This window comes from Megalobrama amblycephala, linkage group LG17 (genome assembly GCF_018812025.1).
Source record: "Megalobrama amblycephala isolate DHTTF-2021 linkage group LG17, ASM1881202v1, whole genome shotgun sequence".
NCBI lineage: Eukaryota > Metazoa > Chordata > Actinopteri > Cypriniformes > Xenocyprididae > Megalobrama > Megalobrama amblycephala.
Genome location: NC_063060.1, coordinates 9,889,245 through 9,903,253, shown reverse-complemented (window position 1 = coordinate 9,903,253; position 14,009 = coordinate 9,889,245). Strand labels below are relative to the sequence as shown.

At 38.5% G+C, this 14,009-nt stretch overlaps 1 protein-coding gene across 3 annotated transcripts in view; it reads right to left on the bottom strand.

The window, feature by feature from the left end:
* Positions 1–14,009, bottom strand: part of LOC125250480 (ephrin type-B receptor 1-B) — a 300,085-nt gene that overhangs the window by 84,491 nt on the left and 201,585 nt on the right. For all 3 annotated transcript variants that reach the window (XM_048163076.1, XM_048163078.1, XM_048163077.1), the window contains exon 5: positions 3,963–4,298. In XM_048163076.1, coding sequence (XP_048019033.1) covers positions 3,963–4,298 — 336 coding nt within the window. The remainder of the gene's footprint in view (positions 1–3,962; positions 4,299–14,009) is intronic.

Sequence of the window (14,009 nt, the reverse complement as noted above, 5' to 3'; positions counted from 1 at the left end):
TATGCTGATTTGCTGCTCAATAAACATTTATGATTATTTTCAATGTTGAAAACAGTTGTGTACTTTTTTTTTCAGGATTCCTTGATGAATAGAAAGTTCAAAAGAACAGCATTTATCTGAAATACAAAGCTTCTGTAGCATTATACACTACCGTTCAAAAGTTTGGGGTCAGTAAGAATTTTTATTTTTATTTTTTTGAAAAGAAATTAAAGAAATGAATACTTTTACTCAGCAAGGATGCATTAAATCAATCAAAAGTGGCAGTAAAGACATTTATAATGTTACAAAAGATTAGATTTCAGATAAACACTGTTCTTTTGAACTTTCTATTCATCAAATAATCCTGAAAAAAAATATTGTACACAAATATTTTGTACAATTGTACACATTAAATGTTTCTTGAGCAGCAGATCAGCATATTAGAATGATTTCTGAAGGATCATGTGACACTGAAGACTGGAGTAATGATGCTGAAAATTCAGCTTTGCATCACAGGAATAAATTACTTTGTGAAATATATTCAAATAGAAAACAGTTATTTTAAATTGTAATAATATTTCACAATATTACTGTTTTTTACTGTATTTTTAATTAAATAAATGTAGCCTTGGTGAGCAGACGAAACTTCTTTTAAAAACATTAAAAATCTTAGTGGTTCCAAACTTTTGGACAGTACTGTATATATATAATTTTTTATTTACTGTGCTTTATTGTATAGTTTTTTTTTTTGTATGTTGTAAATCACATCATTACCACATGGCACAAGTGGATTAGCTTCTGCTGATTCTGCAGCCAATGAGATTGTCTGGTTTATTGTTTGCAGTAAGCTACAGTCATGCATCACACTATCAGAGTTCTTCTGAAACCCTCCACCTCCTCCAGCTCCACCTGCCTAAATCGGCTACAGGATTTATGTATGCCTATGTCTATTTATGCAGCAACAGCATATCTTACATACTCACAGCAGCAAAAATCAACAGCAGAGGCATAGCAATTCTAATCCGCCAAGACCAAATACATTAACATCGCCATATTCAATAACGTGTTAAAACTATTCAATGTCAGCTTTATTTGTATAGCACTATTCAAACAACACATGTTGACCAATATGCTTTACAACATCTCAGTATAAAAACAAATTAATACAATATTAATAATAACAATATTACACACATTAACAATAATAAAATTTAAATAATAATAATAAAAAAAAATAAAAAATAAATAAACTATTCAAAATATACTATTTAAGAACTATTTACACATTTTCAGAAAGTTGTGGTAATGGAAGTTGATGCTGGAGGGAAAGCTAGGGGGAAGTTTTTTTTGGTATGAAAGACATATTGAGATTATGGTAAAATGCTTTTTTTGAATATTACCTTTCATGCAATGTGTAATGTAGCTGTCTGTGAATGTAAAAAAATCTGCGAAGTTGTGAAGCCAAAAGTGCACACAAAAACAAAGCTATTGTCTCTCAAAAGAAAGAATCAACTAAATCAGCTAAACGAGTCGTCAATAATTCGAATCCCACTTCCGTGATGGGTACACGTCACTGGGTAACATATTTACCTAATGCCCAATTATGTTCTACGTTGTCAGCCCATGAACAACTTGACCCGTCCTCAAACACTGTAGCTTTTTCGTGTGGTTTACATCATGTCTAGAATATGCTGTGTCCTACGCTGTGAAAGTAAATTTGTTTTATGTTCATTTGCAAATGATGAGGCTGCGAAGAATCAGTGGTTAAAATTCATTTATTGAATGATACCACAGCAGTATAATCCTAATCTTTTGTTGTGTTCCCATCATTTTACTGACAACTACTTCTCAATTCTTGGGGAGTTCAACGCGGGATTCGCAAAACTCTCGCTCTTGAAAGATGGGACCAGCTTGCTCCTCTGAATCACAACCTGTAACAACGACGCTGCTGTCACATCTTATTACGTACAACAAACTAAGCTGACACTTACCACTGAGAAACGCCAGGCTTCAGCCATGCTTGCAATTGAGCTTCTGGTTGATCAACTACTTTAAATGTTTCATCGTCAGAGTCAGGCTTGAATTGATAAGGTAAAATCGATGACATCTTCTGTCCATACATTCTATTCTATTCTATTCTATACAATCTCTTGAGAATGGATAAGCCTCCGGAGCTGTAATTCAGTTATGGCAATGGGCATTTAGATTCTGATATGCACTGTACACAGTAGACCAGTCACAACAGACTGGGCCATCTGACTGTGGCAAGCAGGTTGAAGCTGAGGGCCGTGAGAAAGGTGCGAGGTCGGTGGCGTGATTGATAATGAGCGTCACCTGTGTGCCGTTCTGGTCTCGTATCTCATGGAGGAGCTCGGAAGCATAAAAGCAGGAGCGACGACAGTGAAGGAGGAGAGAGGACCAGGCCTGGACTTTATGTTATGTTTATGTGTGTGCGGCAGTCATCTGTGAGGGGCTGCCACCTTTACTTTCGTTTTGTTGTTTGTTGATTTTGGAATTAAAGTTATGTTGAATGTTCGCCGGTTCACGCCTCCTTCTTCCCTGAGCTACATCAAAGACCCCTCGTCGCTGTGGTGAATCTGCAGTGCCATCGAGCATGGCTGAACAGAGTCTGCCGCCATGGACTCTTGAGGCGGTGGGCTGGAGTGAGTTGCCAGGCGGATGGATGAACTCACTGCTGGCCACCTGGGTTGTGGAGGGGCAGCTGTCATCCATGTGGGAGCGGAGGAGTCGTTGCCGTTTGCTGGAGCAGGAGCCTGCTGCTGTCCGCCATGATGCTGTCCCCCACAGGGAAAGAGGGACTCCTGCCAGGTGCCCGAACCCGGAGGAGCCTTCGCCATCCACCTAGCAGTGTAGTAGTGTTGAGCCGTCCACCGAGGGCTATCCAGCGCGACCAACAGGCATCGTGGATGAGTTCACCCAGCTTGTGGAGAACCGGATGGCAGTACGTTTTGGGAACCGGACCAAGATTTTTTTTTCCTTTTCCTCTCTCCCCTCTCTGTCACTCCTGATACTTCCATTTTCTTTTCTCTCGCCTCATCTGTCCTTACCCCCAGGTGCTGCGGCCGCCGTGATGGGTCCCCCTGTCTTGTGGGTACCCCTGGACTGCGAGGGGCGAAAGGGGTATGTGGCAAACAGGAAAGGGCCTAGGGCCGTGAGAATGGCGCAAGGCCGGTGGCGTGATTGATAATGAGCATCACCTGGGTGCTGCACCGGTCTCGTATCTCACAGAGGAGCTCGGAATCATAAAAGGAGGAGCAACAACAGTGAAGGACTTTATGTTATGTTTAAGTGTGTGCGGCAGTCGGCCGTGAGGGGCTGCTGCCTTTACTTTTGTTTTGTTTGTTTGTTTATTTTGGAATTAAAGTTACGTTGAATGTTCGCCTGACTCCTTCTTCCCTGAGCTACACCCCTTGCTACACTGACCAATCAGAGCAGAGTAGGCTCAGGAAAGGAGGGGTTTTGAGAGACTGAATCTTTGAACTGCTTTGAACAAATCGTTTAAGAATCTTTAAAAAATTAGGTGATATGAACTGTATATTATGAGAAAACAAAAGTGCTTTTTGACCTTGCATGCATGTAAACCTGTTGTAGGAGACTCCCAAAACAATATTAGGAATCTTAAAAATGGCATAATAGGGGCACTTTAAAATTTTCATTGGTAAAAAAAAAAAAAAAAAAAAAAAAAAAAAAAAACAGCAAGACCACCTAAACTAGTTTAAATCAAGATCAGTTAAACCAATAAAAACACTACACCAGTCAAGACAGTGAACAATAACCATCTTAACTAGCTTGTACAGCACTGATCATTCTAAAACTGTGGTTAAGACCATCTTGGAATGTTAACTGGTCTAAACTGTTTCTTCATCAGCAGGGTTATTATGCTGCTCTGGACTGTATTGATTGCATAAGCTTGTTTAATCAAGCATAATCTTGTTTGGCTTCATAAAAACGTAATCACTCACCAGCCTGGTTGGTCGTGATGTCTATGGAGACGTGCTGAGCAGGATACGGGCTCTTGTTGGTGACGCCGTTGACCGCTTGGATCTCAAACGTGTAGAGAGTGTGTGCCAGAAGGTTACTGATGAAGACTCTGGATTCAGTCAATCCCAGCTGCCGGGGCTGAAATTCCACATTATCATCGCAATGGGAGCAGGATCGGCGGTCCGCTTGGCATTTCTTACAAACGATATTGTACATGACGTCCTCGCGACCACCTGTCTCACGCGGGGAGTGCCACTCCAGAGTCACAGAGGTCTCGTTCACAATTGAGATGACATTTCTTGGCCCAGAGGGAACACCTGATGAGAAAGTAGAAAGACACGTGAGAATACTGAAATTCATTAAATAAGCTATGAAAATGATGCTGCTAAAGAATTGTTGTTAATGTCAGTGTGGAAAAAGCAAGAGTGTTTTTGGCTACTAAAGAGATAAAGATAACATTTACATTTGTCTATGCTCTTTAAATTACATTGCTGTAATTGCAGTGCTGCAATTACAACTCTTACAATGGCTTTTTATTAAATTACACTAATTTCTACTCTTGAATAATAGAAAATGAGTCATTTTAGATTAATTTTGTGAAAAACTAATTCATTTAGAACACATTTAATTGCAAAATATGCTTACCTCAGTGAAATAAAACATAAGATTATATATAAGAATGAGAGAGCTTTTCTTTCATGGGTAAATGATAATCCTTTTAGCATTTTCATCCTCTCTTAAAGCAATAGTTCACCCAAAAATGAACTTCTATTATAATTTACTCACTTTTATACCATTACAAACCCATATGATTTTCTTTCCTCCATTAAACACAAAAGGTGAAATTTAAGAGAATTGTACTGGTCACACATGTTCATGTAATTACAAAGAATGGAGACTGAAGCTTTGAGTGTGCAGAGGAGCCGATATCTGTTTCTATAACAATCTCAAAATGATTTGTATCTGAATCTTTATTCAGATAAAACCAGAAGTTTTTATCCAGAAGTGGGGCTTTAACCGGAGGTTTGTGAAATGATATGAGAAGCTTGTTGTGAATGTAATTATTTTCCCTTCATAGTTTTCATTTAACAAATATGCCTTGTATAAATCTTAAAATATATATTTGTTAATTATAATTATACCATTTAGTCAAACAGACTATCTTCTAATTAAAACAATAATACTATATGATAAATAAAATATTTTTGTGCTTCTGTTCATCTTCAGCTAATTCAATCATCTGGGTAGATAGGTAGTTAATAATGATTTAAATTTCAGTCTGTTCATCACTTCTGTTGTGCTTTACGGACAAAATTAAGGCCACGTTCACACAACAGCAGAATATGGTTGTCAGCTCTGTTTTTGAGTCCTTAATGTGGTTGAGTCCTTAATGCACATAGTTTTGTGTTCTACGTGCGACTCAAATGCTCCGCCCTCCACCCAGATATAAAACTTGCTGTCGGTTAATGAAGAATTGATGGATGAACTTGTGGCTCGACAGAACTCTTTTTGTGTTGAAAGTGATAAGACTTTTCAGTTTCATGGACATTGCCATCTTTGATGATACTTTGGTCACTGTCGCTATGGTTACTGGCAAGAGAATACAGCTTGACTCCCGTTGCACGTTCATACAGGCAAATTGTATTGCCAAGTTACAACAACTTCCTGTTTCATGGCGAAACATCGAATTTTGTCAGGCTGCCACGGTCACACCCTTCAGTAAAAAACACTAGATCTTCACAATTTAACATTGCGAAGGACTTTAGATTAGACTGACCAAATACGATGTTACTCTGATAAAATCTCTAGGTGGAGTTTGTTAAAGAACAACATCTGGAAATGGCAAAAACTGCAGAAATCTTCCAGAGAAAATTCTAAATATCTCACTTCCTGTTGGGTTTACAGATTTTGCACCCACAGACTTTTTTGTAGGTAATGGGCTGTTACATGTGTCTACCGAATTTCATACCTGTACATGAAACGTAGCGCGAAAGGTGCTTAATTGAAATTTTGTAGGTGGCAATATCAAGCCATTTTGCCACACCTAATTCAGAAACCCATAACAGATGTAAATTTGTGACCAACCACTTCCACAAGAACATTTGAGTGACTTCTCCTTGAAATATCAAACCTGGCGAGGAGACGTACCAGCACTTGAAGCAAGAGAAGAATGATTTCACTCAGGCTGAGGCACAATGAGCTATTGTGCAGGCAGGGCCCTGTGGGATATATCAGGGTCTACTGGGATCCTAAACAGGGAGCGCTAATGAAAGAAGCAACCTCGAACTCTGGCAACTTAATTGAAATTTTGTAGGTGGCAATATCAAGCCATTTTGCCACACCTAATTCAGAAACCCATAACAGATGTAAATTTTCACCACTTCTGATGCATGTGCAAAGATTCGAGCATGTTTAGGCCCTCAAAAACACGATTCATTTCGGAGAAGAAGAAGAATTGACTGAGCAATTACAATAGGGTCCTCGCACCACCGGTGCTCGGGCCCTAATGAAGTGAGATTAAATACATAGTACATTTGTGTAATTTAATATAGTTAATTATTACAGGTTCGCGTAAAATTCTAAGATTGCATTTCACTGTTTATATTCATTTTGGAGAATACTGAATGTTTTCATGCAAGTGAGATGAGTAAAGAAATTCACATTCACATGTTCACATTTAGTCTAGAACTACAATAACCATCATGTTCACACAACACCTCTGAACTTTATTTCTCTTAACATGGGGATAGGAGAGATGTCAGTCAATAAATGTGAAAAAGTATCTTGCGTTACTTATTTGAAAAAAAAAAAGTAACTTACTGTAGATATTTTGTTGTAAATTGAAAAAGTAATTTGTTACTTGTTACTTGAAAAAAGTAATCTGATTACGTAACTCAAGTTACTTGTAAAGCGTTACCCCCAACACTGGTCATAAAGTTATGGAATGACATGAGGCTCAGATAATTTCTGGATGAACTAATCCTTATTTATATAAATTGTCTCAGCTATTGATGTTTCATTCCCTAATAGCTTTTAATCAAATCAAATAATCTCAGTTTATACAGAGTTTACTTAGTACTATGTGAAGAATGTCAGCTGATGACATGTCACAGTAAATCTTTTCCAAGTGGTTAAAGTTCAAAACATTTTCTACTCAACTACAAGAAAGTCTTACAGAATGGAGCTGTGTTGTGCGTTTCCTTTTAGCTGCGGTCTCGGTCCCAGAGCGATGTGTAACTGTTTATAATTACCATGCAGAGTGGCAGCCCCTGAGCGGCCGTACATCAGCCCACTAACTCAACACTGTGAGTGGCTTTTCATCAACAGTCAGAATAAGGAATAAAAACAAGGTTTTAGTAATAGCTCTTTATCACAACCTCCTGGATCCATTCCTACACATTCAACCTTCCCACTACAGCCACAGGGAGAAACCATATTGTGTTTCTGATAAAGCAATGACTTCCCCCAGTGCACAGAACATCCGGCCAGGAACTGAGGATTTACAGATCACGAAAAGGTTGTGATGTTAACTATAGACCGCAACAGAACCAGATGAGAGCCAGGAAAGGATCTGGAAGGTTCAGGTTTGATTTTCGTGACCAGCCACTTCCACAAGAACATTTGAGTGACTTCTCCTTGAAATATCAAACCTGGCGAGGAGACGTACCAGCACTTGAAGCAAGAGAAGAATGATTTCACTCAGGCTGAGGCACAATGAGCTATTGTGCAGGCAGGGCCCTGTGGGATATATCAGGGTCTACTGGGATCCTAAACAGGGAGCGCTAATGAAAGAAGCAACCTCGAACTCTGGCAACCCCGATGATTAGCCAATCAGTTGAGCAGAAGGCTTCTGATAGCTCTTGAATATATATATATATATGAATATGTTTGTGTATATATATATATATGTTTGTTTTGTTTTGTTTGAGGTGTTCTTGATGTCTTTAGCCAGACATGACCAGAATGACAAAAACTAGATCTAGATAGATCCAAAACTATGGAATAGTTTGCCAGTTGTTATTAGATCATCTGAATATGTGTCTGTTTTTAAATGTTGTTTCAAAACTTACTTGTATAGACATGCTTTTAGTATTTTGTGATGTCTTTTGTGCTTTTGTGTTGGGGGAGGGGGGGGTGTTGATATTTTATATTATATTTTGTTTCTTTATATATTGTGTATAGCTCTTCCTTATTGTATTTCAGTGATTGTGTTTTTATATTGTGTAAAGCACTTTGTGCATTGTAATGTTAAAAGTGCTATATAAATAAAATTTTACTTACTTACAATGATCAACGCACGGGAGTGTTTGAAAGCACATGGACGTGTTTGAATTTGAAAGCGTTTTGAAAGTGGGAGTGTTTGATAGCAGGCTTCTATGAACGGATCGGGGTCTTTCTACCAGGTGTTTTTCAAACGATCTAGTGTGTATCTGTGTAAGTGCTTGATGAAGAGCATCATTGATGTACCTATTTACAACATGTTTTTGAAGCATTGATCATTGTAGCCAATCACAGACATATTTGATGAGCGAGTGAACACAATTGCCAATCAGAGGTGTTTACGAATCTGCTAAACATTTCGCAGTTGGTCCCGGATGGATGGATGGATGGATGGACAGCATTTTTTGAAGGTAAAACATCTCCATTCACTGACATTGAATTTGAATTTTTTTTTTTTTTTTGCCCTATTCAGGGAACAGTGCCATAGATGTTTTAAAAGGTCTGTGAGGGTCCATAAAGCAGTGGCTCTTTCTGCTCTGTTAGCAGGGAGTGTTTCATTCAGACAGCGAGCTGGTCACTATCCAAACAGCAGGGCTTTGCTTACACCACAGTTAACACCCAAAGCACTGTTTGATTAGGTGCTACGATAGCAAAGATGTCTTACTCAGTATATCTCACAGTCAGGCTTAAGAAAAGCAGAGGGAAAAAGGTAGAAAGCGAGAGAAGGGAGGAGAAAAGGCACGAGTGAATCAAAGTGGGGGTGGGCCTATAGCTGGAACTAGGCCAGAAGGGTGTGTGTGTGTGTGTGTGTGTGTGTGTGCGCACATGTGAACAGAATGAGGCCATGAGATACAGCCAGTTCTAACACAATTAGCCATTTCCCAAAGGAAATCCAGACACACCAAGAGCAACTTCACTACATACACACGCAAACATCACCATAACTGACAGAATAGTTGTATGCACAACTGTACTGATATATTTATATATATATATATATATATATATATATATATATATATATACACACACCAGTTCTTACTGTATATCTCCTGCATCCTCCACAACAAAGCATTCAGGACCTGCCTGTAAAATGGGGAATTGCCCTGTTGTGATAAGCACTAATTTCATGGGCATGTTTGCACAATTACCTGATTTGTATAATTCCTTTAGTGAATTGGGTCCTAAAATAACACAGACAATGTGTGCAAATTAATCGTGCTATCAGTGGGTGCAGTCTTGATGAATTTCACACTTTATATTAATAGTCAAAAGTCTGGCATACTGAATTATTTTCTATTTTAAAGAAAGAAAGAAAGATTTATATATATATATATATATATATATAATTAAAAAAAAAAAGAAAAAAACACTTACTGTACAATTGTAATAATATTTCACATATTGCTATTATATATGTGGCAATATCCAACACTTTCCACTTCTTGTGGTTTCAAGTTCACATACACCACTTTTGCGATGCTCTCAACAAGATTAAAACCAAATCCTGTGAGTGAGTATCAAAGCGTCAGAGATGTGAGGATGAGAGAGACAGACACACTGAAGAACTGTGACAGACATGAGGAGATTAATCTGGAAATGGACATGTGGATGATAAGGAATCGACTGGCTGCTGCCGCTGCTGTTGGATTTATTGCACATTTAACTCTCTCTCTCTCTCTCTCAGACACACTGGCAAGAGGCCAACCAGACAGCTGCTAACACTTCCTGTCTTGGGTGATGAGGATAAATCGTTTTGATTTACAACACTTAAAACAAAAAATACAACACAATCTTTATTGAGTTTTCTCTCAGTTTTCTCATTCTCAATGGATCACTTGCACTGAGCTTCGTAATGCAATTCTGATAGCCAAGCACGAACTTCAAAACTTTGGGGTCAGTAAGATTTATTTATTTATTTATTTATTTATTTTTTTTTTGAAAGAAGGAAAGATATGAATACTCTTATTCAGCAAGGATGTATTAAATTGATAAAAAAAGTGACAGTAAATACATTTATAATGTTACAAACGACTTCCTTTTCAAATAAATGCTGTTCTTTTGAACTTTCTTTTCATCAAAAAATCCTGAAAACATATATATTTATTATTATATAATCATAATCTGATGAGCTGTCAATTGAGAACATGCTTTTATGAACATGCTGGTGTAGTTACAACATCTACCAGATCGCTAGTTTCTGGCTTATGTGCGTTTACAATGCGATTATAATGAGAGTTTACTTTAACTCATGTAAACACAATACTTCAATCAAATTGATTTGATAAAGCTCATAAGAAAAACACATGGCTTATGCCAATTTTTAATCGCAATAAACAGGCATGTAAATGTTTTAATAGCATCTATTCCACTCTGACCAAAGTGTGCAAAGTGAGCTGAACAAGCTGATTTCATGTTGACAACGTTGCGAGAATATAATGCAGTATATTGATGTTCGAAAACAATGAAATGGAGACATTTTAGGCGTGTCACTGAAAAAATTCCTGAGGTCGGATAACAAAAAAACGACAAACAAATCCGTGTGAGCTGGAAGAGCTTGGCCAGTAACACACATAGTGTATTTGAGTTTATTTGTACCATGCATTGAATTATGTGATAATGGCGGTGAAAATAACCACAATTCTTAAAAAAAAACAAAAAAATCTGAATAGTGAAAATTGCATGTAAACAGGAGCAAAGAGGTTTCTTGTGTTATGCAACCATCTTACAGCGCTTAAAGCCTGAAAATTATCGTGGTTTCGGCAGAAGTGCGCGTGAACCCATTTTGTGTGGCGGTGTGGACAACATTTTTTGTAACTTTGCGCGTGGCTTGATTCTGGCTGAGCAGGTATGTCTGTACCGGCATTTTACCAGGACCCGGTTTGCGCTTGTCCAAATTGATTTGACTTGACTTAATTCCCTAGCTGGCATCAGGCCGGAGCTGCCTCCGAAGTGTGTACACTGCTGTGGGTGCCGCAGGATTTCAGACCTCGTTCACTACTCGCCTCTATGCATATCGATTAGTGGCCAAGGCCTTGGAATCCGTGATGTTGATGCCTTGGTTTCTTAGGTCGTTGCCGATTAGCTTCAGCCAGGTCTTCTTCGGCACGGAACGATGAGATTTCCAGGTCAGTTGTTGACAGTGCCAGAGAAGTTGAAACAGCAGTTGGTCGTCACTCATCCAACAAATGTGTCCATACCACTGTAGACGTCGCTTCTAGATGGCCTCTTTGATTGTAGGCTGGTCGCCACACTCTTTTGGGATCCATTCTTTCCGAAGTCGGTCGCGCCAGGAGATGCCGATGATTTGCCAGAACCACTGAATTTGAAAGACCTAGATTGTTAAGTTCCAACTTAAGAACAGTCCAGGTTTCTGATCCATATAACACGATAGGAATGATCAGAGTTCGGTAGAGTCGTATCTTAGTCGCAGTAGTGATGTTGGCCTTCTTCCACAAACATCGCTTCAACGAGGCAAACGCTGCTGTTGCCTGGCCAATTCGGCAAAAAACTTTAGTGGTCGAGGCGATCTTCTTTTCTTGGAAAAGTGATCACAGATACTTAAAGTCTTGTACTTGTTCAGTAAGGTGCACAGACGCTGGTGACCCATCGGTCATCATAACTTTGGTCTTATCAATGTTGATTTTCAGCCCATATGGCTCGGAGAAACAAGCAACATTGTAGAGGGCTTTGATGGCCTCTGTATCCATATCGGACAGGATGGCACTGTCATCGGTGAACATAAGATCAGTCTTGCCATACTGGACTCCCTGCTTCTTCTCATACAAATTAATTGCATACTTTTAGAAAATGAGCCTACAATTGCAGAACTAAGCCTTTTTAATGAAAATAAAGGTCCATGTTTCATAAAAAATGTTCATTGATTACAATTTTTTTATGAAATTAGAAAATATTTAAGAGATTGTTATTTAATTTAGTTTTATACATATTCTCATATCCATATATTTTTTTCTAATGTCACAAGTAATAATTTCAAAGTTTATTGGGTTTTACATGATTCTTTGGTTCTTTCTTTTGTGTGGGTTTGGTGAAGTATATATGTCAAGTCAGTACTAAAATTTAAAAAATGTGATGCTTTGAGCACTGTTGAGCGGATTCGTAAACACCTCTGACTGGCCATTGTGTTGACGCGCTCATCGGATATGTCTGTGATTGGCTTCAATCATCAAAGCTTCAAAAACATTGTAAATAGTCATCAATGACGCTCTTCACTGAGTGCTTACACAGATACACACAAGAGCATTTGAAAACTTTCAAATGCTCCCACTCCCGCTTTCAAAACGCTTTCAAATTCAAACACTTCCGTGTGTTTTCAAATGCTCCCATGTGTTGATCATTGCAGCCAATCACAGACATATATGTTGATTGCGTGAACACAATGGCCAATCAGAGGTGTTTACTAATCCACTCAACAGTGATCAAAGTGTCACATTTTCAAAATTTTAGTACCGACTTGGTACTGAAGTTGATGCTTTTGACAACTTTAGTGCACATGTAAAAGTAGTCAATAACTATGTTTCCATCCATCTATATTTATGCGAATTTTGGTAAAAAAAAAAAAAAAAAAATGTGCTCAAGTCTGTCATCAAAATGATTTGGTTTAATTCCCTCCCAGAACTGTCTCACAATTCCATTCCCAAACTCCAGGCATTCGAATGAAAGATAACATTACAGCATTTATTGCATTTCATCTCCTCGCTCTAAGACACTTCATTTATACTGTAAAAAAAGAATTGTAGCAACTTACATTTTTATTACAGATATTTTGTTTCAATTTCCCAGAAGTGACACATTTGTTCTCTTGAACACATGGGATGGAAACAGTGCATTATTCGCAAATGTTTTATGCAACATTCCAATTTTGCTCATAAGTTACTATAAATTCGCAACTTTGGACTAATGTGCCGTAGCCCTAGTCTGGCTATCACCAGACCAAGCTCAATTTAAAATTGAACATTGGTCTGGGGAGTTTGCTATGTATTTCCTACTGCACAAGAGGCGTGATCAACGAGCATTAGTCACGCAATTGGATAGTCCTTCAACCAATCAGATCAGCGATCCGGGTGACGTACTTTGCAGAGCGATGCGAAAACTCCAGACAGGTTTACCATGTGTCTCAATCAGCTCCCTAGTTCAGTAGTCAGGGCACTGATCAGGGAATCCGCCACATTCACTTTCATGATATACTGATTCAGGACCTAGGGAACTAGGGAGCTGATTGAGAAGCAGGTTTAGTTTGTATTGGTTTGTAGCAATGATCCGTGGTTTGCAGAAGCAGCAATGGCATCGAGCGATTTTTGCAGGTTGTGCAAAAAAACATGAAAGTGATCGGTATTTACACCCACTCGAGCAATTTGTTTGCTAAACTAAAGAAGTCATTCAGCATCGTCGAGAGTTTAAAAGGCGACTCTGATACTGTTCTGGTTCAGTGTAAATGAACGCGGAATATAGCCGCCCAAAACTACGTCATTGTCATGACAACCAAAAAGAATTCCAGTCAGCTCAGGTGGCGCGAGATTTAAGAAGCAGGGAGACGAAACATATAGAGCAAATAATAAAAATATTGTCTACCATCAAGGGGCATTGAAGTAAAAGAGTCCTGTACTCACCTCGTGAAGCAAACCACCAAAATAACAGCAGAGAATCGTCGTGTGTCATCAATCGCTGTTTGTAATCTTCCTATGAAGAGACTGTTGGATCAACGCTCTGCTACATTTCTCTCAGATAAGGTAAATGCTTAACACAATCGACGTCACTGTGATTGTGCATTGTTATTTTGAAGTGAC